Source organism: Lutra lutra, chromosome 17 (genome assembly GCF_902655055.1).
Source record: "Lutra lutra chromosome 17, mLutLut1.2, whole genome shotgun sequence".
NCBI classification, from domain to species: domain Eukaryota; kingdom Metazoa; phylum Chordata; class Mammalia; order Carnivora; family Mustelidae; genus Lutra; species Lutra lutra.
In genome coordinates this window covers 44,404,629-44,428,912 of record NC_062294.1, presented here as the reverse complement: position 1 = coordinate 44,428,912, position 24,284 = coordinate 44,404,629, and the positions used below count along the sequence as shown (strand labels likewise).

Sequence of the window (24,284 nt, the reverse complement as noted above, 5' to 3'; positions counted from 1 at the left end):
GGCGCCCCTATTTATTTTGTATCTTAAGTAGTTTAAGATAAAGTCCCTGACACCTACCTGGCTCAGCATTAACACAGGACAGAAATTTTTTTTTTTTAAGATTTTTTTGGAAAGATTTTATTTATTTGACAGAGATTACAAGTAGTTGGAGAGGCAGGCAGGGAGAGAGGGGAAGGGAAGCAGGTTCCCTGCTGAGCAGAGAGCCCATGAGGGGCTCGATTCCAGGACGCTAGGATCATGACCTGAGCTGAAGGCAGAGGCTTTAACCCACTGAGCCACCCAGGCGCCCAGGACAGAAATTTAAAAAAAAAAAAAAATTCATGTTGAATCTTTCAAATCAGCAGCAACAGCACAGAGTGCTAAAACTCTTAATTATAATTTATTAAAAATAGTTGAAAAAGTTTTAAAAAAAGTCTCTGCTTTCAACATTTTCTTTCAATAACAGTCATTAACTTCGTACTACCAGTCTCCCATGGCTCCGCCCACTCCGGAGTTCCCACCCCTTCTTCTGGAGCCCTCAGGCTCCCCAAGGGAAGAGCGTCTCTTCGGGGTCTCTAACTCTTAAAGCCGTCTCAGGAAAAGTTTCACCTTGCTTTGGGGAGCTCCTTCCATGAGATGGCCCCGCCCACTGCACGCAAAAAATTGTATAAATGTTCGTGGCCATCTTACTTCAGCGCCTGCGCTGCTGGAGACAAAGAAAGATCATCTTGGAGGTCAGGGCGCCTCCATATTGATTGCAGGAGGTTTGGGCTTCTGGGAAGCTAAAAGCAGCAGAGACGTCAGTGTTTACGGATCCAGGAGCACTTGCTTCTCCCAGCCCGAAAGTAGCTTAGCCCTCTGGGCTAACAAAGGGCTAGTTCACCGCTGTACGGCACAGATTTAAATATGGCCTCCCCCAACAGGATGTCAAGAGGGCGCAGCCATCATACCGCCCGTTAAAGTTCAGAAACCCAGAATCCTGTTCGTTGGACGGTTGCCAGGTGGCGGCCGACAACCTCAAAGTCGTGACTGAGTCTGCGCACTGGCCAGTTGCGATGGGAAGAGATTATACTGCGGTGAGGCACTGTGGTCCGGCTATCAATTTCGGGTTATGGACGCGGATCCAGGAGAAATGGGAAAGGTCAGTGTGAAAAACAGTCGAAATTAAAGACCCCTGTAGGTTAGTGGTCGGAGGACTACGGTGGCCCGACTGGGTCAGTCATGGGTGCCCGTAAGGGTCAGAGAGGAGGGTACGGAAAGGGTTAAGTGATTGGACGTGGGAGCCTCCTGGGGGGTCTGTGGTGGCTGGTGGAGGTTTGTGGGAGTCAATGGCAGTGTCTGTGAAGATGGGTTGGGAGTATTTGGGAATTAATAAATGAGGGTTCTCGATTTCTTGATTCGAAGAGTGAGTGGTCAGCTTATAGTGGTCTTCAGGGGTTTGGTGCCAAGTGGGGTGCTTCAAAAGCACTGGTTTGAACAGCATTAGAGCTCAATGTTCAAAGCCTGAGAGGATCAGTGATTGGAGGTTCCAAGTTCTTTTTGGGTACCTAAAAGTGATGATTGTGGAAACTTTGAGGTTAAGTGATGGGAGGGGCTTATGGGGACCAGTGTTTAGAGAAATGCTTTAGGCCATTAGTGATTGAGACATCCTTTAGATCATGGATGGGAGGAGGAATCTGAAGGTTTTAGAGATTGGTCTTTCGTAGATCAGGGAATGGAGAACACAAGGATCAATGGGTGTCAGTGATTGGGGCTGTCAGTAATTGCGGGGTGAGGTGGGACTGTGGGGGTCAACGATTGTTTTTCACTCATTGGGATATCATTGGAGAGCAGTATGGGTTCGCGATTAGGGATTTGTGTAATTCACTGTTGGGCAATCAGAACCTATCAGTGAGCTTTGTAGTCACTGACTAGCAGTCTTTGATGGTCGTGTTTGGACATACAGGGATATCAGTGACTACAAGAACCTTTGCTGTAGATTGAGGCACTATATGTCTATGAGTAGGAAGCTTAATGGGTGTTGAGAAGGATTGTGAAATTTAGAGGTTAGGGATGGGAGAGTTAAGGATTTGAGGCTGCAGCCCTGCATAATGGGAGCACACTTTTCCCCTGTGACACTCTCCAGCTGATGAACATTCAGTTCAGTTCAGTTTAGTACCTCTTCAAAAGCCCACATCAAAACTCTTTGAAACCTTTTTATTGTTCCCCAATTAATGTTTTTTTATTGTTTTTATTGTTCCCTTTATTGTTCCCCACATTAATGAAAGTGCTTTGAAAAGACCAAATGTTAAACTTACCTGAAGTACCACGTTATTAAAAATGTGGCTTCTATTGCTTTTGCCAAGGATTTAGTGCATATTTCTTTCAATGTTTCCTTTAAGGCCCTTTCTGGCAACAGGTATGATGTATCCATTTGTGACAACATCCCAAGGGTGAGTCTGGTTTCTGGAAATCTAGTCTGACCCCATGGCAGCTAGGATGGAGATGACTTTGCCTGTGGTTAGAAAACAAAGAATTTACTGAGTAAGTATCTAAACTGATATTGTAAAAGATTTGGTCAAAGGAACAAACTTCGAGGGTGTTTGGAAAATAATTTTATCTAGGCTTAACTTAAAAATAATGTTCTCTCCACACATATGCAGAAAGTAATTATGTGAGGTGATGGAACTGTTAACTAACCCTACTGTGGTAATTATTTTGAAATATATACGTATATCAAATCATGGTATTGTACACCTTAAACTTATGCAATATTATATGTCACCTCAATAAGGCTGGGGAAAAAACAAATAATTTATGTAAGGAAAAGAAACCGTGTTCTTTTTTTTTTTTATTTTTTTTATTTTGACAGAGAGATCACAAGCAGGCAGAGAGGCAGGCAGAAAGAGAGGAGGAAGCAGGCTCCCCGAGAGAGCAGAGAGCCCGATGCGGGGCTCGATCCCAGGACTCCGAGATCATGACCTGAGCCGAAGGCAGCGGCTTAACCCACTGAGCCACCCAGGCGCCCCAACCGTGTTCTTTTTTTTTAATGAGTTTTTTTTAAATTTTATTTATTTATTTTGACAGAGAGAGAAATATCACAGGTAGGCAGAGAGAGGGGGAAACAGGCTCTCCGCTGAGCAGAGAGCCTGATGTGGGGCTTAATCCCAGGACCCTGAAATCATGACCCAAGCCAAAGGCAGAGGCTTAACCCACTGAGCCACCCAGGTGCCCCAAAACTGTGTTCTAAGAATCCTTTTGCCTTGGTCTATATTTTTTTAGGCATGACACTTTTGACCTCCTTGAATCTGTTCTTTGTAATATCCTGGTAGAATAATTCAATGAAGATAAAACTACAAAAACAAAACTTAAAGCTACTTTTAGAAACTGCTCTTCACGGAAATTAAAGTCAAACTACTGATAATTAAGATGGGGTGAGACAAGACTACAAATACCATGGAGATAAGATTTTGACCATTAGGGTGAAATGCCAAAACAGTATTTTCTTGTTTTTTTTTTTTTAAAGATTTTATTTATTTATTTGACAGAGAGAGATAACAAGTAGACGGAGAGGCAGGCAGAGAGAGAGAGAGGGAAGCAGGCTCCCTGCCGAGCAGAGAGCCCGATGTGGGCCTCGATCCCAGGACCCTGAGATCATGACCTGAGCCGAAGGCAGCGGCTTAACCCACTGAGCCACCCAGACGCCCGTATTTTCTTGTTTTAAAGTATTGTATCTGATCCTTATGTAGTTCTCAGGCAAAGCACAATAACTATAACATCTTCTGAAACAAAGGAAGCTGAAAGGTAAGGCAGGTAAATATCTTTCAGAAGCCATACACATCAAGCTTTAGTTTTTAGAGCAGATAGCCTCTGTTTTCAGTTGCACAGAATCAAAGATAGGTAGTTGCTCTGGGGCAGAATTATTAGCTTGGATAAGGAGTTAGGAGTTGAAGGTATTTTCTTTTGCTTGTGGCTATTTTCCTTCATCACCTATGGTGTGTTCAGTGCCAGGTTTGGGAACAAATAAGTTTTCTTTTTTAAATTTTTAATATGAACCTGTTACTGAGATATAAGATATACACAGAGATATACTTAAATATGCAGCTCAGTGAATTGTCACAAAAGGAACTCCCTTGAGTAATGTACTAATATCAGAAAAAAAACATTGTAGCATCCTGAAAGCCTCCATGATATGTGTTCCCTGTCACTACCCTGCCAGGGGGAACCATTCTCCCAGCTTCTAATATCACTGATTAATTTTGCCTGTTTTTGAACTCTAATTAGATGGAACATTCATACCTGGGGCCGGGGGAGGGGGATAGGAAGAGAGAGGCAGTATGTGGCTATCCATGAACGTTTTTTAAGTTTGAATCCAGATTATTTCACTTTATTTGTACATTTTTCCAGATTATTATTCTTTTTTTAAAAACCGAGGTATACATACAGTCAAGTATGCTTATCTTAAGGGTATAGCTCAGTGAATTTCTACATTGTGAAAAACCACGTAAATACAACCAAGATCAAGATATACATCATCTCTAGCACCCTGAAGCCTTCTTTATCGATCAGTACCCACTGCCACCTCTGGGTCTAATATAATGGAGTAATTTTGTCCATTTTTGAACTTGATTTGAGTGGAATCACAGAAATAATCTGGGGGCAAACCATTCATACCATGGGGAAGTTTTGTCCGAGACTCTAAAATCAAACACCAGAACAAAATTCTGACCTGTAGCCCTGGCTGGGCCATTTGAGATTGCCTGTTTTCTGCTAGTCCTTCTAGAAGCCAAAACATACACAGTGAAATGGACTCTGTGGGTTTGGAGTGGACTTCAAATAAGGGTCCTGCTCTTAAGGTTGTTAATGAGTTGAGGATGGCTCTTCTCTGTAGATATTCGGAGGGGAGTCTCAGAGCCCCCTGGTCAAAATCTCTTATTAGCTTTTTAGAGACTGACTTTTGGCTGCAGAGACCTAAATTAGGCAGCTTGAAAGAGTCTTCGTAGGGGTTCCCTGCTCTGGGGCTAAGATACAATGATTCAGCAAATGTAGGATATTCTGAAAGGAACCTTTCTTAGGGAACCCAGAACATCTGGTAGATTCACTCAGGGGCAGAGAAGCCTCTGTCCCTCATATCCAACCTGACTTATCTGGGAAAGCAGGTGTTAATTCATAATTCAGCCCCTTTCAACCTTACCTGAATATGTATTAAAAGAGGTAACTGGGGAACCCTCCTACACTGTTGCTGGGAATGCAAGCTGGTGCAACCACTCTGGAAAACAGCATGGAGGTTCCTCAAAATGTTGAAAATAGAACTACCCTATGACCCTGCAATTGCACTGCTGGGTATTTACCCTAAAGATACAAACGTAGTGATCCGAAGGGGCACGTGCACCTGAATGTTTATAGCAGCAATGTCTACAATAGCCAAACTATGGAAAGAACCTAGATGTCCATCTACAGACGAATGGATAAAGAAGATGTGGTATATATATACAATGGAATACTATGCAGCCATCAAAAGAAATGAAATCTTGCCATTTGCGACGACGTGGATGGAACTAGAGGGTATCATGCTTAGCAAAATAAGTCAATCGGAGAAAGACAACTATCATATGATCTCCCTGATATGAGGAAGTAGAGATGCAACATGGGGGGTTAAGGGGGTTGGAGAAGAATAAATGAAACAAGATGGGATTGGGAGGGAGACAAACCATAAGTGACTCTTAATCTCACAAAACAAACTGAGGGTTGATGGGGGGAGGGGGTTGGGAGAGGGGGGTGGGGTTATGGATATTGGGGAGGGTATGTGCTATGGTGAGTGCTGTGAAGTGTGTAAACCTGGCGGTTCGCAGACCTGTACCCCTGGGGATAAAAATATATGTTTATAAAGCTGTAAAAAAAAAAAAAAAAAAAAAAAAAAGAAAGAAAGGATGAATACCCAAGTTTTGTAGCAACATGGACGGGACTGGAAGAGATTATGCTGAGTGAAATAAGTCAAGCAGAGAGAGTCAATTATCATATGGTTTCACTTATTTGTGGAGCATAACAAATAGCATGGACAACAAGGGGAGATGGAGAGGAGAAGGGAGTTGAGGGAAATTGGAAGGGGAGGTGAACCATGAGAGACTATGGACTCTGAAAAACCATCTGAGAATTTTGAAGGGGTGGGGGGTGGGAGGTTGGGGGCACCAGGTGGTAGGTATTGTAGAGGGCACGTATGGCATGGAGCACTGGGTGTGGTGCAAAAATAATGAATACTGTTATGCTGAAAAAAAATAAAAAAAAATTTAAAAAAAATAAATAAAATAAAATAAAATTTAAAAAAAGAGGTAACTTACAGAAAGTCTCCAGAAATGGGCTTTTTAAAATTATGTTTATCATTTATCATTCCTGTTTTCACAGATAAGAAAACACCCACAGGGAGGTAAATTGTTTGGTCTAGATTCCCCTCAGTTGGTTAGCAGAATTGCTTGGTTCAGACTTCTCTCTGAGTGGTTCTGAGACTCACAGTCCTTCCAGAAGATCCTCCTGCCCCAAACCCAAAGCAAGCCATCACTTAGCTCTATCTCCTACACAGTCCTCTGCAGGCTTCTTCCTCTTGGGCCTCAGAGAATATTTGGGGAGGGACTGTTGAATGACTCTTACCATGGGGTCTGTTTATCTTCAGGTTACCTGAGTACCCTGTATACCTGTGGGTCCCACCACCTCACTCATAGCAGGGCATCACAGGACCTTGGTCAAGTCTCCAGAAGGCCCTGCCTGGGGCTGCAGCTGAAGGTGAGTTACTGTTGAGAGATGGAGCTGTGAGGAACTAGTAGGCCAGTTGAAGACCCTCTGGATTTGGAGAGGGGGAACTTGGGACAAGAATCTCTTCTGAAGGTCAACCTGGGTTCCGAGACCTCTTGCCAGAGCAAAGACTCCTAAGTAACAGGAAATAGCATCCTCCCTGGGCCAGAAGCTGAGCAAGACTCAACTTGGTGTCACCCCTTCCAGGGACCCTCCATGGTAAGGGAAGGGTTGGTCCCAAGTTTCAGAGAGATGGAGCAAAGGCGGAAGCAAGGAAAGCCAAGTGAGATAGGCATGTTTTCTCAAGAGAAGGAGATATCAGTCCAACACAGTACCTTCTGCCATCTTAGAGCATGTGATGTGCCAACCCACCCTCTTATACTTACTGGCACTTTCTAAATTGCTCCCTTGTCATTTCTGCCACCTCACCTGGCCTCAAGGCATATGGGGAGTTTACTCCATCCTGACTAAGGGACAGAAAAGTCCCTGGGTTCTCAGAGTGATAGTGGCAGCAGACCTACTAGAGCTATAGATTATTTATGTATTTATTTTTAAAGATTTTATTTACTTATTTGACAGAGAGAGTGAGAGAGCATAAGCAGGGGAGCAGTAGGAGAGGGAGAAGCTGGCTCTGCACTGAGCAGGAAGCCCGATGCCGGGCTCAATCCTGAGACCCCCGGCATCATGACCCGAGCCAAAGGCAGATGCTTAACCATCTGAGCCACCCAGGTGCCCCTAGCTATAGATTTTTTAAAATTAAACTTTATTTGGAAAAGTTGCAGGGATATTACCATCAGCTTTTCTATCTTTCATGTACATTCACCCAGATAAACGCTTACACTCTCATGCCGTCTCTGTATATGTAAAGGTTATATTATCAATATATATTATTTTTGTCCTTTCTTCTCAAGTATTTGAGAATAAGTTACAGACCTGATGCTCCTTTACCCCCATAATACTTCAGTGTGCATTTCATAAGAATGAGAGCATTTTCCTATATAACCATAATGCAATTTTCAAAATCAGGCAGTTAACTCAGTGATTTAATACCATTATCTGATCCACAGTCCATATTCAGATGTGAACCAATAGTGTCATTTCATAACATTTCTTTTTTCATTCCAGAATCCAGTTCAGGATCACAGACTACCTTTAGTTGACATCCGTTTAGTCTCTTTTAATGGGAATCAGTTCCTCAGTCTTTTTGTCTTTCGTGAAGTCAACATTTTTGAAGAGTATAGGCCAGTTATTTTGTATTATTGTCACTCTCATGATTTTGTCTGATGTTTCCTCATGATTAGATTCAAGTATGCATTTTGGGCAAAATATCACAGAAGGGATGCAGTGCTTGTCACAGTTCATCATATCAGGGGCACATGACTCGTGTCCCATCACTGTGTGTTAACTATCACTTACCAGTGCTATCTGCCAGGTTTCTCTAGGGCAGAGTTACAGTTTTTCATTTTATAATGAATAAATATCTGGGGGCAGGAGATTTCGATACTATATAGATATTCTGTTTTTCCTCCAGCTCTTACCAGCAGTTTCTCATCCACTGATGCTGCCATCTCATTTAAAGGGGAATGAAGTGACTTTCCCAGGCCACAGACCTAGATGGTCCCGGAGCCAGGCCAGAACACAGGCCTCCGGACACACATTCATTAGCACATCTGCCACACCTTGCAGCCATGGAGAGACCAGGCTGAAGCAAATAGCTAAGTCTGGAGAGAGGAGGGAGGGAGTGTACTCTTTCAGAGAATCAAATAGTTATCCAAAGCTGGATTAACTGCCCTGGGCTGCTCGGCCCCAGGCCTTTCCTGCCAGCTCAATCCCTGGTGGACAGTTCAGTTCTCTTAGAGGGCCTCCTCCCCCTTGTAAAGCCCTCCTGTGGCTTCCCTCATGATGAAAAAAGGCAGTAGAACAGGAATATGTAAATAATGGTGTATATGTGTGTGTGTGTGTGTTTCAGTTATAGATCAGAATATGAAACTTTCTGCCACCCAAGTCATAGCACTAATAACATTTTATTGTATTTCATACCAAAAGCTTTTCTACATGTTTTTAAATAATGGGATTGTGGGGATTTTTTTTTTTTAACTTAAGGTGTAACAATGCGTAGAGAATAGTGTGTAGCTTAATGAATTGTTCCATATGTGCACAGTCATGTACTCACCACCCATATCATAATAGAGAACATTTCCAGCACCCCAAAGCCTTAACACAACCCTCCCAAGCAGTGCCTAGAGTCAGAGCTATCATATAGGTGAGGGTTGTCTGTTTCTGACCTTCATATAAGTGAAATTCAAACAGTAGATCATATTTTTATTTAACTACTTTTTTGACTTACTGGCATAACTTGATTAAGGTATTAGTTAAGCAAAGAAGTATCTGTATTTTAACACTCAAGGAAATCACTTTTTTAATTTCTTCTATAGAAGAGACAGGAATCTAAGTAGTTAATCTTAACACCATTAAGACAAATTCATTATTATATCTTGTGAACAGGATGTTCCTGGAAGTGTTCCATATCATGATTGTGTGGGAGTTATGTGGGTGAATGAATATATTTGTCAAAACTCATCAAACTATACAATTCAACTGGATTCATTTATTATATATAAATTATACTTCTGTAAAGAAAAAAATCTTTTAAAAGGCATAATAAGCTAACTGCACAGTCCTGATAGCTAAATGTCTGTTTTACACTAACTGTGCTATATGAGTCATGCTTTCTGACCTGTACAATATTTCAAAGCATTTTCATACATTTAAGAGATATTGGAGGGGCGCCTGGGTGGCTCAGTGGGTTGGGCCTCTGCCTTCGGCTCGGGTCATGGTCTCTGGGTCCTAGGACTGAGCCCAGCATCAGGCTCTCTGATCGGCGGGGAGCCTGCTTTCCCCTCTCCCTCTGCCTGCTTCTCTGCCTACTTGTGATCTCTCTCTGTCAAATAAGAAAATAAAATCTTAAAAAAAAAAAAGTGGATATTTATTGTCCACTGAGTAAAGTAAATCATTAACTCATTTAGCACTATAATGTTACGAATGTTTCCACATGTGTACCCTCATGTACCCACCACCCAGATCATGACAGAGAATATTTCTGGTACTTTATCATTTCCTTTATCGAAAGATGATTTGTCAGTAGATTAGTGAGAAAAGACTTCTGTAAAACAAAGCTAGGAGAATGTATTCATTTTGAAGGAATTTTTTTCCCCTTGAATCTGGTGTCCTGCTAATCACTAAACTAAATGGAAGTTTCTAGTAGATATGGCTGGTTTCCCAAAATGGCTGAACCAAGTTATAATCCTGTCAACCATGCATGAGAGTTCTTGTCACTCCTGAATGTGGATTTTTAATTCCAGGCTGTCGATTATTGACTCAGTATTTTTGGACCTTTTATAAGGTTTCTCACTTCTGTGAGTGAAAAACCCAAACAGTCTTTATTAACTTTTTTGTACCAATTTAGTTCCACATTTCCTAATGTATGGATGTTTTGGAAATTGGGAGTCTGCATGTTTTAGTAGTCCTATTTAATTACAGTACCAGTTATTTTAGGAGGAAAAAAGGTAATATTGTGATTTTTGAATTTCATTATAAATTCATAGTTTTTATAGACTAAAAGCTTGTGAACATATGCATTCATATGGAATTACTGGACCATGACGTATTCATGTTTAGCTTTGGTAGATTTGACCAGTTTGGTCTTACTGCTCCTTCTCACATGGTTGGAGCCCTTGAGGCTGTCTCCTCTGCCCCCTTGCCAGGACTCATCACTGAAGAAGTGTCTTTGCTTTCTGGCTCTCAGAATTACAAAGATGCTTCTTGCATTCTTTGCTTCAGATGTAGCATGATTTTACCATTTTACCATACCATCCAGGTATGTCATAAAATATTTACACTCGTGATCTATGATTTACCCTTTCTCTTTTATAATTTAAGCCACATAGTTACCTCTTTAACTAAACATCTTAATTAAAAATGACAGTTGTTTTTTTCTCATCTGTTGAAAATTACTTTTTTTTTTTTAAGATTTTATTTATTTATTTGACAGACAGAGATCACAGGTAGGCAGAGAGGCAGGCAGAGAGAGGAAGGGAAGCAGGCTCCCCGCTGAGCAGAGAGCCCAATGCGGGGCTCGATCCCAGGACCCTGGGATCATGACCTGAGCCGAAGGCAGAGGCTTTAACCCACTGAGCCACCCAGGCGCCCCTGAAAATTACTTTTTAACAACACTTAATAATACACTGGATGAATAATGAGGGTTAGCCTTTCAGTAATAATTCGTACCACAGTGTAAGTAACCATTAGTTTTACTAATGTTATACAGTTATTTTATATTGCCTTGAGTTCTCTGTAATGAGTTACAAAAGCCCTTTTTCAGTATATACTTTTTTTCATGATAACGTTATTATAGAAAAAGCATCCCAAATATAGGATTTCATAAACACCGGTAGGTGAACAAGTGCAACTTTAAAAGTAAATAAGAGGCAAAACCCAAGACTTTTTGCCTTTAAGAGAAAATGTATTGTTCTGCAGGGGTGATCCCACTCAGAGCATGTGTCTGGCTCCATCTCCCATGGGGCCAATTATTTAAATTTTAAAGATTCTGGCTTTTTATAAATTTTTACTTCTTACTTGGTAGCAGCTTTTACTTCACGGGAGATCTGTTTTATGCATTCACATTCTGCATTGAATGGCACTGTTATTTTTTTCTTCTTCTTCTTCTACCGCAGTAATTTCAAGCTTGGGTTTATGTAGGGACTTCGCAAGTTCCGAGATGGGCCTGGTTCCTCACAGCTCTGTTCTCTCTTTCTCCATCCTCCTCCCCCCAATCTCTATCTTCACAGGACTCAAATCTTTTTCCAAGAACAGCAGAAAATGATTGAGTACCAGGTAAGTGTGGCATAAAGTAGCCAAGTTTTCCTTCTTGGGAAACTGTTCTAGAAAAAAATATGTGCATTTCAGGCATTTATACTTTACCACAGCCTGGGTTTTCAGAAAACAGACTTGGAGGTGGGAGATTTGCACCCAAGAGGTTTACTAGGGAGACTCTTAGAATACCTATAAGGAGCGAAGGAAGCAAGATTAGGCAGAGGAATTTAAACAGAAGCACCAGCTGACCTTACAAGATGCTTTGGAGCTGGGATGGCCCTTGCTGTTGTCCTGAATGGAGGGAAGGAAGCATTTATATTCCGAAATCAACAAGTCACTGGTCGTAGGCTGCCTCAGGGAGGGGATGTAAGTTTGTGTGGGTAGCTCCCTTTGATCAAGGACTCTTTGCAAAAGGGCTTAAGCCTGCAGTAGCCAGTCTTCTCCTAACAGCTGGGAGAAACACCTCAGTCCTTCGGGGGATTTGGGTGGAACATCACAGCTTCTGTCTACACATAGATACAACGGCAAGACCGTTATTATACATACTACTCTATCCCTTTTTTTTTCCCAGTTAAAATATCTTAGAGATTGTACATATTAGTACTTGGGACCGCACCATTTTAAAATTTTATTTATTTATTTTTAAATATTTTATTTATTTATTTGACAGAGAGAGAGATCACAAGCAGGCAGAGAGGGGGAGGCAGGCTCCCCGCTGAGCAGAGAGCCCGATGCAGGGCTCGATCCCAGAACCCTGGGACCATGACCTGAGCCTAAGGCAGAGCTTTAACCCACTGAGCAACCCAGGCGCCCCCACACCATTTTTTTTTTTTTATTCGACAGACAGAGATCACAAGTAGGCAGAGAGGCAGGCAGAGAGAAAGGAGGAAGCAGGCTCCCTGCCGAGCAGAGAGCCCGATGTGGGGCTCGATCCCAGGACCCTAGGATCATGACCTGAGCCGAAGGCAGAGGCTTAACCACTGAGCCACCCAGGCTCCCCACCCACACCATTTTTTTAAAGCAAGGTACATAATGCTCCATCATATGCATGGAATATGATTTATTTAACTAGCCCCCCATTTTATGACATTCAGGTAATTTCCAAATTTGATATTACAAGGAATGATGCAAGGAACATTCTTTGTTGGAATACAGATACACAAAACAGTCCAACGAAGAGTCATTAACTGTGGTCTTCCTGGTGGCCCAGCAAAAAGGCAAACACAGACAGCCCATGATTTGCATTGGCCATAGGATAGAAGCTTGCTGTTCTCTTTCTTTCTTTTTTTCTTTTTTTAGTTTCTTTTCAGCGTAACAGAATTCATTGTTTATGCACCACACCCAGTGCTCCATGCCATACGTGCCCTCCATAATACCCACCACCTGGCTCCCCCAGTCTCCCACCCCCCCACCCCTTCAAAACCCTCAGATTGTTTTTCAGAATCTATAGTCTCTCATGGTTCATCTCCCCTTTCAATTTCCCTCAACTCCCTTCTCCTCTCCATCTCCCCATGTCCTCCATGTTATTTGTTATGCTCCACAAATAAGTGAAACCATATGATAATTGACTCTCTCTGCTTGACTTATTTCACTCAGCAGAATCTCTTCCAGTCCTGTCCATGTTGCTACAAAAGTTGGGTATTCATCCTTTCTGGTGGAGGCATAATACTCCATAGTATATATGGACCACATCTTCCTTACCCATTTGTCCGTTGAAGGGCATCTTGGTTCTTTCCACAGTTTGACGACTGTGGCCATTGCTGCTATAAACATTGGGGTACAGATGGCCATTCTTTTCACTATATCTGTATATTTGGGGTAAATACCCAGTAGTGCAATTGCAGGGTCATAGGGAAGCTCTATTTTTAATTTCTTAAAGAATCTCCACACTGTTCTCCAAAGTGGCTGCACCAACTTGCATTCCCACCAACAGTGTAAGAGGGTTCCCCTTTCTCCACATCCTCTCCAACACATGTTGTTTCCTGTCTTGCTAATTTCGGCCATTCTAACTGGTGTAAGGTGGTATCTCAATGTGGTTTTGATTTGAATCTCCCTGATGGCTAGTGATGATGAACATTTTTTCATGTGTCTGATGCTTGCTGTTATTTCTAAGAGAAAACTAGCTTTTCTTTCTTTCTTTTTTTTTAATTTTATTTATTTATTTGACAGAAAGAGAGTAGGCAGAGCAGCAGGCAGAGAGGGGAGGGGGAAGGAGGCTCCGTGCTGAGCAGAGAGTCCGACAGGGCTCGATCCCAGGACCTTGGGATCATGACCCGAGCTGAAGGCAGAGGCTTAACCCACTGAGCTACCCAGGCACCCCAAAAACTAGCTTTTCAAGATGTTTTCTAAAGACATGTCCCTGAGGAGCCTTCTTATGGCTGAGGTAGAGTAGAGCAACACTGTTGCTAACCATGTGGTTCCAGGACAAGGGCTTCTCCAGGAGCTTATTAGACACACAGAATGGCAGGCCCCACCCCAGACCTGCTTGAATTGGGTTAATTGAGGGTGGAGCCTGGGAATCTGTGTTTAACAAGCTCTCAGTGGTCCTTACGCTCTTGTAACTGTGAGAAGCACTGACATAGAGTATAAAATACTTAAAGATAACAAATGCAGAATCGTGTTTTCTACAGTGTTTCAGCTCTTCCCTTGGAGTATTAGTTCCACAGAACTCCTGGATTTCCAGGCGATCAAGAGCATCATGACTTAGCTTCCCGATGTTGCGTTAGTGTTTTCCATCTGTGTCAGAGTTGCAGGAAGTTTTAACTCCTCTGTGCTTTGCAGCCACATATGTAATGGAATAAAATGCTAAAGTTCAGTTAGACAAAAGCAAAAATACAAATATTATTTATTTTCAAAGGGAGTGGGCAGGAAGGTTCCTTCACGTTTATGGAAGCCCTGATTTTGGTCCAGAGTATCTGTGTCCTTGATCTAGACTGAGGAACAGATGAGCTGTCCGTTACCTAAATTACTGTCATTCCCTTAACTGGGAATTTTACTAGTTTGGCAGCAAACAGTGAACATCTTACTCCCCACCAAGTCTTGGTGTAAAGAGTTCCCAGCTCCCCCTACCTTCCTCATCATCTTAAGATGGTGAAGCGCCCTGTGTCTTGAGAGGACTCCCCCTCAGCCTCTGAGTTCCTACATTTCCACGTCTTTGGAGGCCTCCCTCCAGGAAGGGACATCTCTTTCTGGAGACCCCTCCTCTCCGTTTTCCCAGATCTTTTCCCTTGTCCCTACAATGGCTCCAACCCTAGAAACCATCACCACTTCCAAACCACAGAGTTCTTTCTTTTCTCTCCTCCTCCATCTCCTATAGTGACTTCCTGCTCTTGATGTTTCCATATCCTGTTTCTTATTCTTTCTTGAGTCCAGCATCCTCTTGCCCCACTTTACTAAAGCTTTTCTGGCCAGGAGCCCAGGGGACTTTGCTGAAGCTGAAATCAGAAGATGCTTTTTGACTGTTCTGCTAAATTAGACTGTACCTTTTGCAAAGCCCCTTTTGTGCAGAAGGCAAGAACATATACTGGGTGAGAGCACAGACTTTGAACGAGGCTGCTGAATTTGAATCCCAGACCTTACCATCTGTATGACCTTGCACAAGTCTCTGAACCTCTTTGTGCCCCAGTTTCCCATCTCAGGAGATGGTATCATCCCCCAGCAGACAAGTCAGTACCATGAGATTTATTCCTTGAGTTCTCTCTGCCTTCCCCTTCTCACACTCAGTCACTACGTGATAGTAATTTTACAACCTTAATGTTTCTTCCATCTTTATTCTTCATCCCTGTGTTTGATGAAAAATGACATGCCTTTTTGAGTGTCAAATTATATCTTTTCTATTTTATTCTGTTCTATTCCATCCCATCCCATCCCACTCCAGTTATCTCTGTTTGGGAAATACCGACCCAGGCCTGTCAAGTGAGCCAAGCTCCATGCTCTGTGGTTAAGGCTGATTGCTGCTCTCCCACAACCATGGTATATTATTCTGACATCAGAGAGGATATCAGGTTGGTACCTCCTATGTACATGGCCTTTATATGGGTCTAGGGTCTCAGGTACCAGGTCCTGCCTTCAGGTTCATCTGCTTGGTGCCACTGTAGGACCCCACATTTTTTAAAGAGATGTACAGCTTCCTCCTGAGGTTGAGCTGATGTGTGTGACCCAAAGCTCCCACCAGAAATCATATTGTTAGACTATCCCATGTGGCCCAAGACCCCCAGGTAAACAAAGATGGTCTTATCAAGCAGAACACTGCAGGGGCTTAGAGATTAACTCCCAGGAGTTGAGGGCAAAGATCAGACCTCTCTTGGGGCAAGGTTCAATTTTTTATAGTCACTTGAAGATATATCATAGGTACTGTTTCCTCTACTCATAGGAATAGGGGAGTTTTTTTCCTACGCCAAACAATTCTCCTAATTCTCTGTGGACGCCCAACTGGGTGTCCTACAACTTAGTTCAACTTGGAGTTAGCATAGACCCTACAAGTTAGGGACTCAGTCTCATAAGACTGCCCCCCCTTCAGATGCTAATTACAAATCTTAGGTTGTCACCTGAACTTCTGACCAACTAGCTGTAAATCAGGGGTTCCCATGATCCCCTCTTCAGTTTTGATAATTTGCTATAATGACTCATAGATCTGGGGATCTGGGAGACATGAGCTTCTGTCTGGAGTTTGGGGTGTACATCTTCCCAGATGTGTTCACCAACCTGAAAGCTCTTCAGAATTTTCATGATATTTCCATTATGTAGGCATCATTGATTAAATCATTAACTGGTAATTAGCTCAATCTCTGGTACCATCCATCCACCCCTATCCCGACCCATAGGTTGGGCAGGATAGAGAAGGGGGCTGAAAGTTCCAACCCTCTAATCATATGGTTAGTTCCTCTGGCAACCAGCCCCTTTCCTCCATGTTATTGGCATAAACTCCTATATTGTTAATTGGGGCTTGTTAGGAATAACAAAAGACACTCCTATTACCCTGTTACTCGGAAAGTTACAAGGGTTTAAGAAGCTCTATTCCAGGAACCATGAAGAAAGACCAAATAGATATTTTTTAATATGTCACAATATCACAGGTGCCCTCTTACGTTATTAGTACCTGTGGGTCCTTCTCTTGGGTCTGCAGCTGAACTCTATTAGTGTCCCTTGGGGCTCTGGCCTGGGCACTTTGCTCATCCTGTCTCCTTGCAGAGAGATCCCACACTGACAACGTTAGCTACCACTTCTCTGCTGCTGGCTTCCAGAGCTTTAGCTCCCTTCCCATCTTGCTGCTATTACAAGACTCATATGTTCATCCTGCTGTCTGCTAAGTGTCCCCAGACATGTCTAACAACACATCCTCTTTGTTTCTAGTTTCTACTATTTTTCTCACATCTGATTCACCATCACCCAGATGGCTTTGAGATACTTGGATGCTACCCTGGCCCCTTTTTCACCCCCCACAAGCAGTTAAGATGCAGGGTCTGCTCTTTACAACAGCCCTTCTCTGTCTCACTGTTACTGGCCACTTGTGAACGCCACCTTGTACCTGCGTTATTACAGTCTTTGCTTTCGCTTCCCTCTAGGTCACCCACCACATTTCTCTTTGTATCCATTCACTTGCAAATTATCTGAGTTTTGTATCTCTTACAGGTAGCATTGCTTTTTCAATCCAGCCTAACAATCTCTGCCTTTTGGAGTGTTTCAGTCATATATTAATTTATATTATAATTTACTGTCATTGACTATAATTATTGGCGTGGTTGGGTTTGTATCTATCATTTTAGTATTTGGTTTTCTATTTGTCCCATGCACTTTTGTTCCTCTCTTTCTTCTCTTCTCTTAACATGTGTGTTTGTGTGGATTAAACGAACAATTTTTGGAATTCATTTACTGCAGTACACCTCTTTGCACTCTGATTTAGTGGTTCCTCTGGGGATACAGTATATCCCCAGTCTGCTTAGAGTTACCACAGTACCACTTGACATAGGAGACATGGGATGCAAGAAACTTACCACATGCCTAATAGAATGTGCTTTCTACATACACCTCTCCCTTGGTAGATTTTCCATTGTCTTAAAGCCCGTCATCTCATCACTCACAGACCCCTGTATACTGTTCCTGTTACTGAGAGCCTCGCAGCCCTTAAAGTCACTGTTCTGTCCACATGCCTGTGTTCATGCTGCTCCCTCTGCAAGGACTGTAGTTTCTCCATCTTTCTGTAGAGAAGACTCAGCTCTACAAGTCCCCTAGCTCTGAAGCCTGGCTAGACCTTGAAACATTTAATGGACCATTCACAGTTTTCCACATATTATAACCTAGATGTCCTGCCACCATAGCTCATATACTCTCACCTGGATGGCTTTACGTAATGCTTTCCACCAGGTTGTGAGCTCCTTGAGGTCAGGAACCATCCATGACTGTGTCTCCAGCAGCCAGCACTGGGTGACACACAGCAAGTCTTCTTCAGTCAATATAGGTTGACTCAAAGTGACTCAAAGTGGGTTCCAATGTGATTGTTATTTTCCCTACCATATAAAGCCCAAAGGCAGGAAGGTAAAAGCCATCTTAGGTAGATAAATGATCATGGTAAGCTCTGACCTAGGAACATAAAAACTCCATACCATCTATCCCTGGCTGCATTTCCTACATGGCTCAGTGTCATTTCATCCTCAGCAGAGAACTGTGTCCTTCAAAGACGTGGTAGTAGGCTTCACCCAAGAGGAGTGGCACAGGCTGAATCCTGCTCAGAGGGCACTGTACCGGGATGTGATGCTGGAGACCTACAGCAACCTTGTCTCCGTGGGTAAGAACAGCTCCATCACACAATCTAGATGATGCCTGAACGACCGCCTTCCCTTTTGCAGTTGCTAAAAGGCACTGAGGTACCTAGAGCCTCAGAAGTACCAAAAACTTCCTATGTGCCAGACACTTCTTCAGCCACTTTTAAAATATCAACTTACTTAATTCTCCTAAGAGCCTTATGAGGTAGGTACTGTTAGTACCACAATTTTACACATTTGGATACAGAGGCAGATGAGTGAAGTAACTTGCCCGTGTCACCTCACATACTGACATACAGAGCCAGAGTAGGATTTGAACCCCAGCAATCTGCACAGTCTGCATTCCTTTTTTTTTTTTTTTTTTAAGATTTTATTTATTTGACACAGAGAGAGAGACAGTGAGAAAGGGAACAGAAGCAGGGGGAGTGGGAGAGGGAGAAGCAGGCCCCCCGCCAAGCAGAGAGCCCAGAGCAGGGCTCGATCCCAGGACCCTGGGACCACAACCCAAGCCAAAGGCAGATGCCCAATGACTGAGCCACCCAGGCGCCCCCACAGTCTGCATTCCTCACTCGTACACTGTGCTGCCTCACTGAGTTTGGCTTGAGGTTCAGTGGTCCTGGGTTACTAATTCCTTTTGGGTTCTGGACAAGGTGTGTATACAGTCTTCTCCCAAGGACAATGTCTGTTGTGCAGCCTTTAATGCTGCCTGAGTGGCCCTGAAGACCAAGGAGCTCAGCCCAAGGCCTGGATCATTTCCCTGGAACAGGTTATGAAGGCACGAAACCTTATGTGATCCTCAAGCTAGAGCAGGAAGAAGCGCCATGGATTTGTGAGGCAGCATGCTCAGGCTGCCACTGTCAGGGTAAGTATCAGTCCAGCAAAAGAGGTACTATGGTAGGCTGGCACCTTTGGGATTCTGTGCAGAGTCCAGCTCTCAAAAGCCTTAGAGCTTTGCAAGCAGCTGGAGACGTCCTCTGAGAACTTGAGCCTTCTTGATGACCCGTCTTCCTCCATGCACCCCACCTCCTTTATCCAGGCATTCCTTCTCCTCCTTATCTCACCTCTCCCTGTGTTCTTGCTCCATTGCCCTTTCTCTAGAATCCTCAGTCTCTTTAACTTACAGTTTTCAGTTCACCTTCTCTTTTACATTCAGACATTCTTAAAGTAAGCTTCTGTCATTCTCCCACTCCTGCTGGTCCCTTCCTATTTCCTGTTCTCACAGTTTCCAGGTAAAATGCCCCAGACCTGCCCTCCATACGCACACTCTCACTTCCCATCCTTTCCTTAATCCCTTAAATTATCCCTTAGTCCTTTAGTTTCCTTAAGTCCAAGAGGAGGAAGTATTAAATTTCAGGTAACCAAGGACAGTGAGGCAGTAAAGCATATGACTGAGCTTGGCCCATCTTAACCACTTTCATTTAACATTCAGAATAACTGCCTCTCTCCCATCAGCTTATGTAAAATATCCCAACAATACCCACGGTACCCCAAGTGTTAGTAACCTGCTCTTAAGGATGCCTCTGAACTTGTACCTCTCCACAAGAGTCATGGGCTTAGCAAGAAGTTAGTGCTGTCTGTTCCCACATCTGTTTACGCTACTTACACTTGGTGTTATAATCACATGATTGAATTAAATATTACATGATCCCCAAAAATATGCAAGTCATTTTCATGCTTCTCCCCGAGATGATGTCTCTGAAATCACTGCCATCCACTGTTCATCCACCTTGGCTGTAGTAGTAGCAGCAATAGCACTAGAATTATCGGCCAGCACTAACTGTGTGCTCACTCTGTGCTAGATTTGTTCTCAGCCCTTTACATATATCATTTCATTCAACCCTTCCAACACCTATGAGATATCCAGCCTTTATTACCCCAGTTACAAATGAAGCAATCACAAAAAAGTTAGGAAACTTATCTAAGAGCATAGAGCAGGGTGCCTGGGTGGCTCAGTTGGTTAAGCAACTGCATTCAGCTCAGGTCATGATCCTGGAGTCCCAGGATCAAGTCCCACAACGGGCTCCCTGCTCAGCAGGGAGTCTGCTTCTCCCGTTGACCTCTTTCCTCTCATTCTCTCTCTCTCTCAAATAAATAAATAAAATCTTAAAAAAAAAAAGAGCATATAGCAAAGTAAGGGACTGAAACAGATTTAAGCCCACATGATCAGGTTTTAGAACCAGTACTTTTTTTTTTAAAGAAATCTTTTTTTTTTTTAAGATTTTATTTATTTATTTGACAGAGAGAGAGAGCAGAAGCAGGCAGAGCAGCAGAGGGAGAGGGAGAAACAGGCTCCCCACTGAGCAGGGAGCCTGATGCAGGACTCGATCCCAGGACCCAAGGATCATGACCTGAGCTGAAGGCAGTCACTTAAACAACTGAGCCACCCAGGCACCCTCAGAACCAGTACTCTTAACCATCACATTCTGGTGCCCTTTAGGATGCATTTTGCTTCATTAAACTATGCTCATCAACCTTCCTGAAACCATAGTAACCTGGCCATCAGCTGCCTTTTCCCTCTTTTAAGAGTCACACGTTGAAAAGCAAGGTGCTATATGACACCTCAGTAACAGGATTGACAAACTACAGCCTATAGTTTGGCCACCTGATTTTGTGAATAAAATTTTATTGGAACACAGCCATGCCTTTACATTTATATACTGTCTGCATTTCCCAAGTACAATGGGAGAGTTGAGTAATTTTGACTGAGACCATATAGCCCACAAAGCCTAAAATTTACTCTCTGGCCCTTTAAGAACATGTTTGCCAACTACTGCTCTACAATATCTCATCTTCTTCAAAATTACTTCTTTATGTACTCTATGACATATTCCATTTCATTTGTGCCACTGTTGTGATTCTTCTCTACTTGTACAACACCCTTCCCTGCATTTAGTTATGGTTCATGCTTTCTGTTCATATACCATGCATTGTTTAAATTCTTAGGGTATTTCTCAAGTAATTTTATTCTAGATCATAATAATAGAATAAAGAAAGGTTTGCTGTATTTTCTCCAGAAAACATTTGTCAAGTTAATGTCCAGAGGAAAAGACAAGACATGATTTTGAAACAAGGTGCATTCATCAGCAAGAAAACATTGCCCAAGGAAAGAAGCCATGAAAACAATAAGTTTGGGAAAATACCACCTCTGAGCACTAATCTTTCTCCTTCAATTCAAAATCCTAGTAACTGGGATCCCTGTGGAAAGAGTGCAAACCATAATTTAGATTTGATTGGTTTTAAAAGAAACTATTCAAAAAAGCAAGATGAGTGCTGTGGTTGTGGGAAATTGTTACAACATACAAACCATGATAGAAGACCTAATGGAGAAAAACTCTGGGAATGCAGTCATTGTGAGAAAGCTTTCAGCCACAACCCAGCACTTATGTATAAACCAGCAGTAACCAATTCTCTTGCATACAAACGTAAGAGGGTTCCACCTGCAGAGAAACCCCATGTCTGTAGCGAATGTGGGAAAGCCTTCTGCTACAAGTCTGAGTTCATTAGGCATCAGAGAAGTCACACTGGGGAGAAACCATATGGATGCACTGACTGTGGGAAAGCCTTTTCACATAAGTCAACCCTCATTAAACATCAGCGAATTCACACTGGGGTAAGACCCTTTGAATGTTTTTTCTGTGGGAAAGCCTTCACTCAGAAGTCACACCGCAGAGAACATCAAAGAACACATACTGGAGAGAGACCCTTTGTGTGCAGTGAATGTGGGAAGTCATTTGGCGAGAAGTCATACCTCAATGTACATCGAAAAATACACACAGGAGAAAGACCATACCGTTGCAGAGAATGTGGGAAATCCTTCAGCCAAAAATCATGCCTCAATAAACACTGGAGAACTCATACAGGAGAAAAACCCTATGGATGCAGTGAATGTGGCAAAGCTTTTTATCAGAAGCCAAACCTAAGTAGACATCAGAAAATTCATGCCAGAAAGAATGCCTATAGGAATTAAAACCTGATAATTGTGAGAAAGCCTTAAGCAAGGTGTCCTATTTCATTATATGTGCAGGCATTCATTTTTAGGAGAAATCTCATGGATTTAATGAATCTAGACAAAATGTTTTACCATAAGGAAAGTCTTGTTCTAATTGTAGAAATTTTTATACAAAGATTATAGAAAATACTTTATAAAACATAAACATGGTCACTCTGGCTTATGAAAGTTTAAAAGTATGTTAATGGAATGACAACAGCATACAGAATATATGTGAAGAGAATTGGTATATTATGGTATATTCCACAGTGAGCCACATAATAAGCATTATTTATATTTTGGAAATGTAAATGTGAATTTAAATTGTGAATATCAAGTGTATGTGTGTCACACAGTATGTAGAATGCTGTTCAACTTTTGCACTCTAAATATCATCCCTGTCTTTTAGTGTCTTAACGATATAAAAAAATGATAATAACATTTGTTAATGTTAAAAAGGCAAAGCTTAGGAATAGTTTCACAACCAATATTGGATGAACAAAACATTATAAACTTGATTACTCAATCCAGCCATTATTTGACAAAAACTAGTATGGCCCTGGTATATTGTGCACCTCTTCTATTTTCTTAGTCTTGCTTAACATACCTTGCTGCAAATTAATAGGAAAGACACTGTTTATATGAGTCTTATAATTCAGAAATGCTTCATGCAGAGACCAAAGAAGGAGATTTTTGTGTTTGTTTGTTTTCTTTTTGCAAATTAATCCAGCAACATCCACTTCTCTTCCCTCTCAGTTTCCCTGTGAATGTCCTAGGCACTAAAACCCAAATCATTTCATCATTCCAGTCTTTGAAAAAAGTCTGCTTCCCTGAGCTGCTGTGTCATCCAAATAAAACAAATGGCCACGTTTTTCAAGATTTGACTCCGTATAAGAATGCCTGATCCAGAATGAGAAAGGAAGCAATCACCACGTGGATATTGTGTTTATGAGATGAATCACTAAATTCTACACCTGAAACTAATATTACACTGTATGTTAACTAACTGGAATTTAAATAAAAACTTGGAAAAAAAAAAGAAACATAATCCCAGATAAAGATGTGATTATAAGAATGATAAAAGATACTTCTTACCAATTTAGATCAACATGCTTTAATTTTTTTTTAGATCAACATGCTTTTAAAAGAGGAAATAAAGGGACGCCTGGGTGGCTCAGTTGGTTAAGCAGCTGCCTTCGGCTCAGGTCATGATCCCAGCGTCCTGGGATCGAGTCCCACATCGGGCTCCTTGCTTGGCGGGGAGCCTGCTTCTCCCTCTGCCTGCCATTCTGTCTGCCTGTACTTGCTCCCTCTCCCTCTCTCTGACAAAAAAAAAAAAAAAAAAAAAAAAAAAAAAGGAGGAAATAAATGTTTTTCTTGCAAAATGTAAGTTAGAAAAATTGCAATAAGAAACTTGATAGAACAGTTACCTTTGAAGAGTTTGGAAAAGTGATTAAAGATCTAGGATTGAAAAATGCTCCAGGCCCAGATGATTTCATAATTAGTTTCATCTAACTTTTTTTGTAAGCTCTATACCTAGCATGGAGCCCAAGACTTGAATTCATGACTCTGAGGTTGAGACCGGAGCTGAGATCAAGAGTCAATGCTTAACTGACTGAGCCACTGAGGTGCCCCTCATCTAACTTTTAAAGAGTAATACCAGTGTTACTTGAAATATCTCAGCCCATAGACTATGATCCCCAATTTATTTTATGAAGTCAGAGTAAGTTTTAACTCCAAAACCAAATCAAAGTAGTGGAAAAAAGGAAACCCCAAATCAGTCTTACCCATGAGCTTAGAAATAAAAAATTATAATTAAAATAATAGCAAATGGAATTCAGCAGTATACCTAAAAACAATGTATTATAATGACCAAGGAAGAATTACTCCAAGAATGCAGAGTCAATGCAGTAATAGGA

At 42.1% G+C, this 24,284-nt stretch overlaps 1 protein-coding gene across 2 annotated transcripts; it reads left to right on the top strand.

Annotated features, from left to right (window-relative positions):
- The first annotated feature begins 688 nt into the window (after positions 1 to 688).
- On the top strand, positions 689 to 23,531 carry ZNF793 (zinc finger protein 793). Of its 2 annotated transcripts, none has more exons than XM_047709590.1 (7): positions 689 to 1,120; positions 2,361 to 2,502; positions 6,626 to 6,735; positions 11,592 to 11,637; positions 18,274 to 18,400; positions 19,144 to 19,239; positions 21,392 to 23,531. In XM_047709590.1, the coding sequence occupies exons 4-7, from the start codon at positions 11,623 to 11,625 to the stop codon at positions 22,342 to 22,344; spliced, it is 1,191 nt and encodes a 396-aa protein (XP_047565546.1). In that variant the 5' UTR covers positions 689 to 1,120; positions 2,361 to 2,502; positions 6,626 to 6,735; positions 11,592 to 11,622; the 3' UTR covers positions 22,345 to 23,531. The 2 variants fall into 2 exon arrangements, with proteins under 2 accessions (XP_047565546.1, XP_047565545.1); XM_047709589.1 differs by having other exon boundaries at positions 18,271 to 18,400.
- Positions 23,532 to 24,284: the final 753 nt, after the last annotated feature.

Bases quoted from the DNA above. Each gene is read 5' to 3' on its own strand.
- ZNF793 (XM_047709589.1), top strand. The intron at 18,401-19,143 runs GTAAGAACAGCT...TCCCTGGAACAG, and splicing joins CAGCAACCTTGTCTCCGTGG to GTTATGAAGGCACGAAACCT. The intron at 19,240-21,391 runs GTAAGTATCAGT...TATTTTCTCCAG, and splicing joins CTCAGGCTGCCACTGTCAGG to AAAACATTTGTCAAGTTAAT.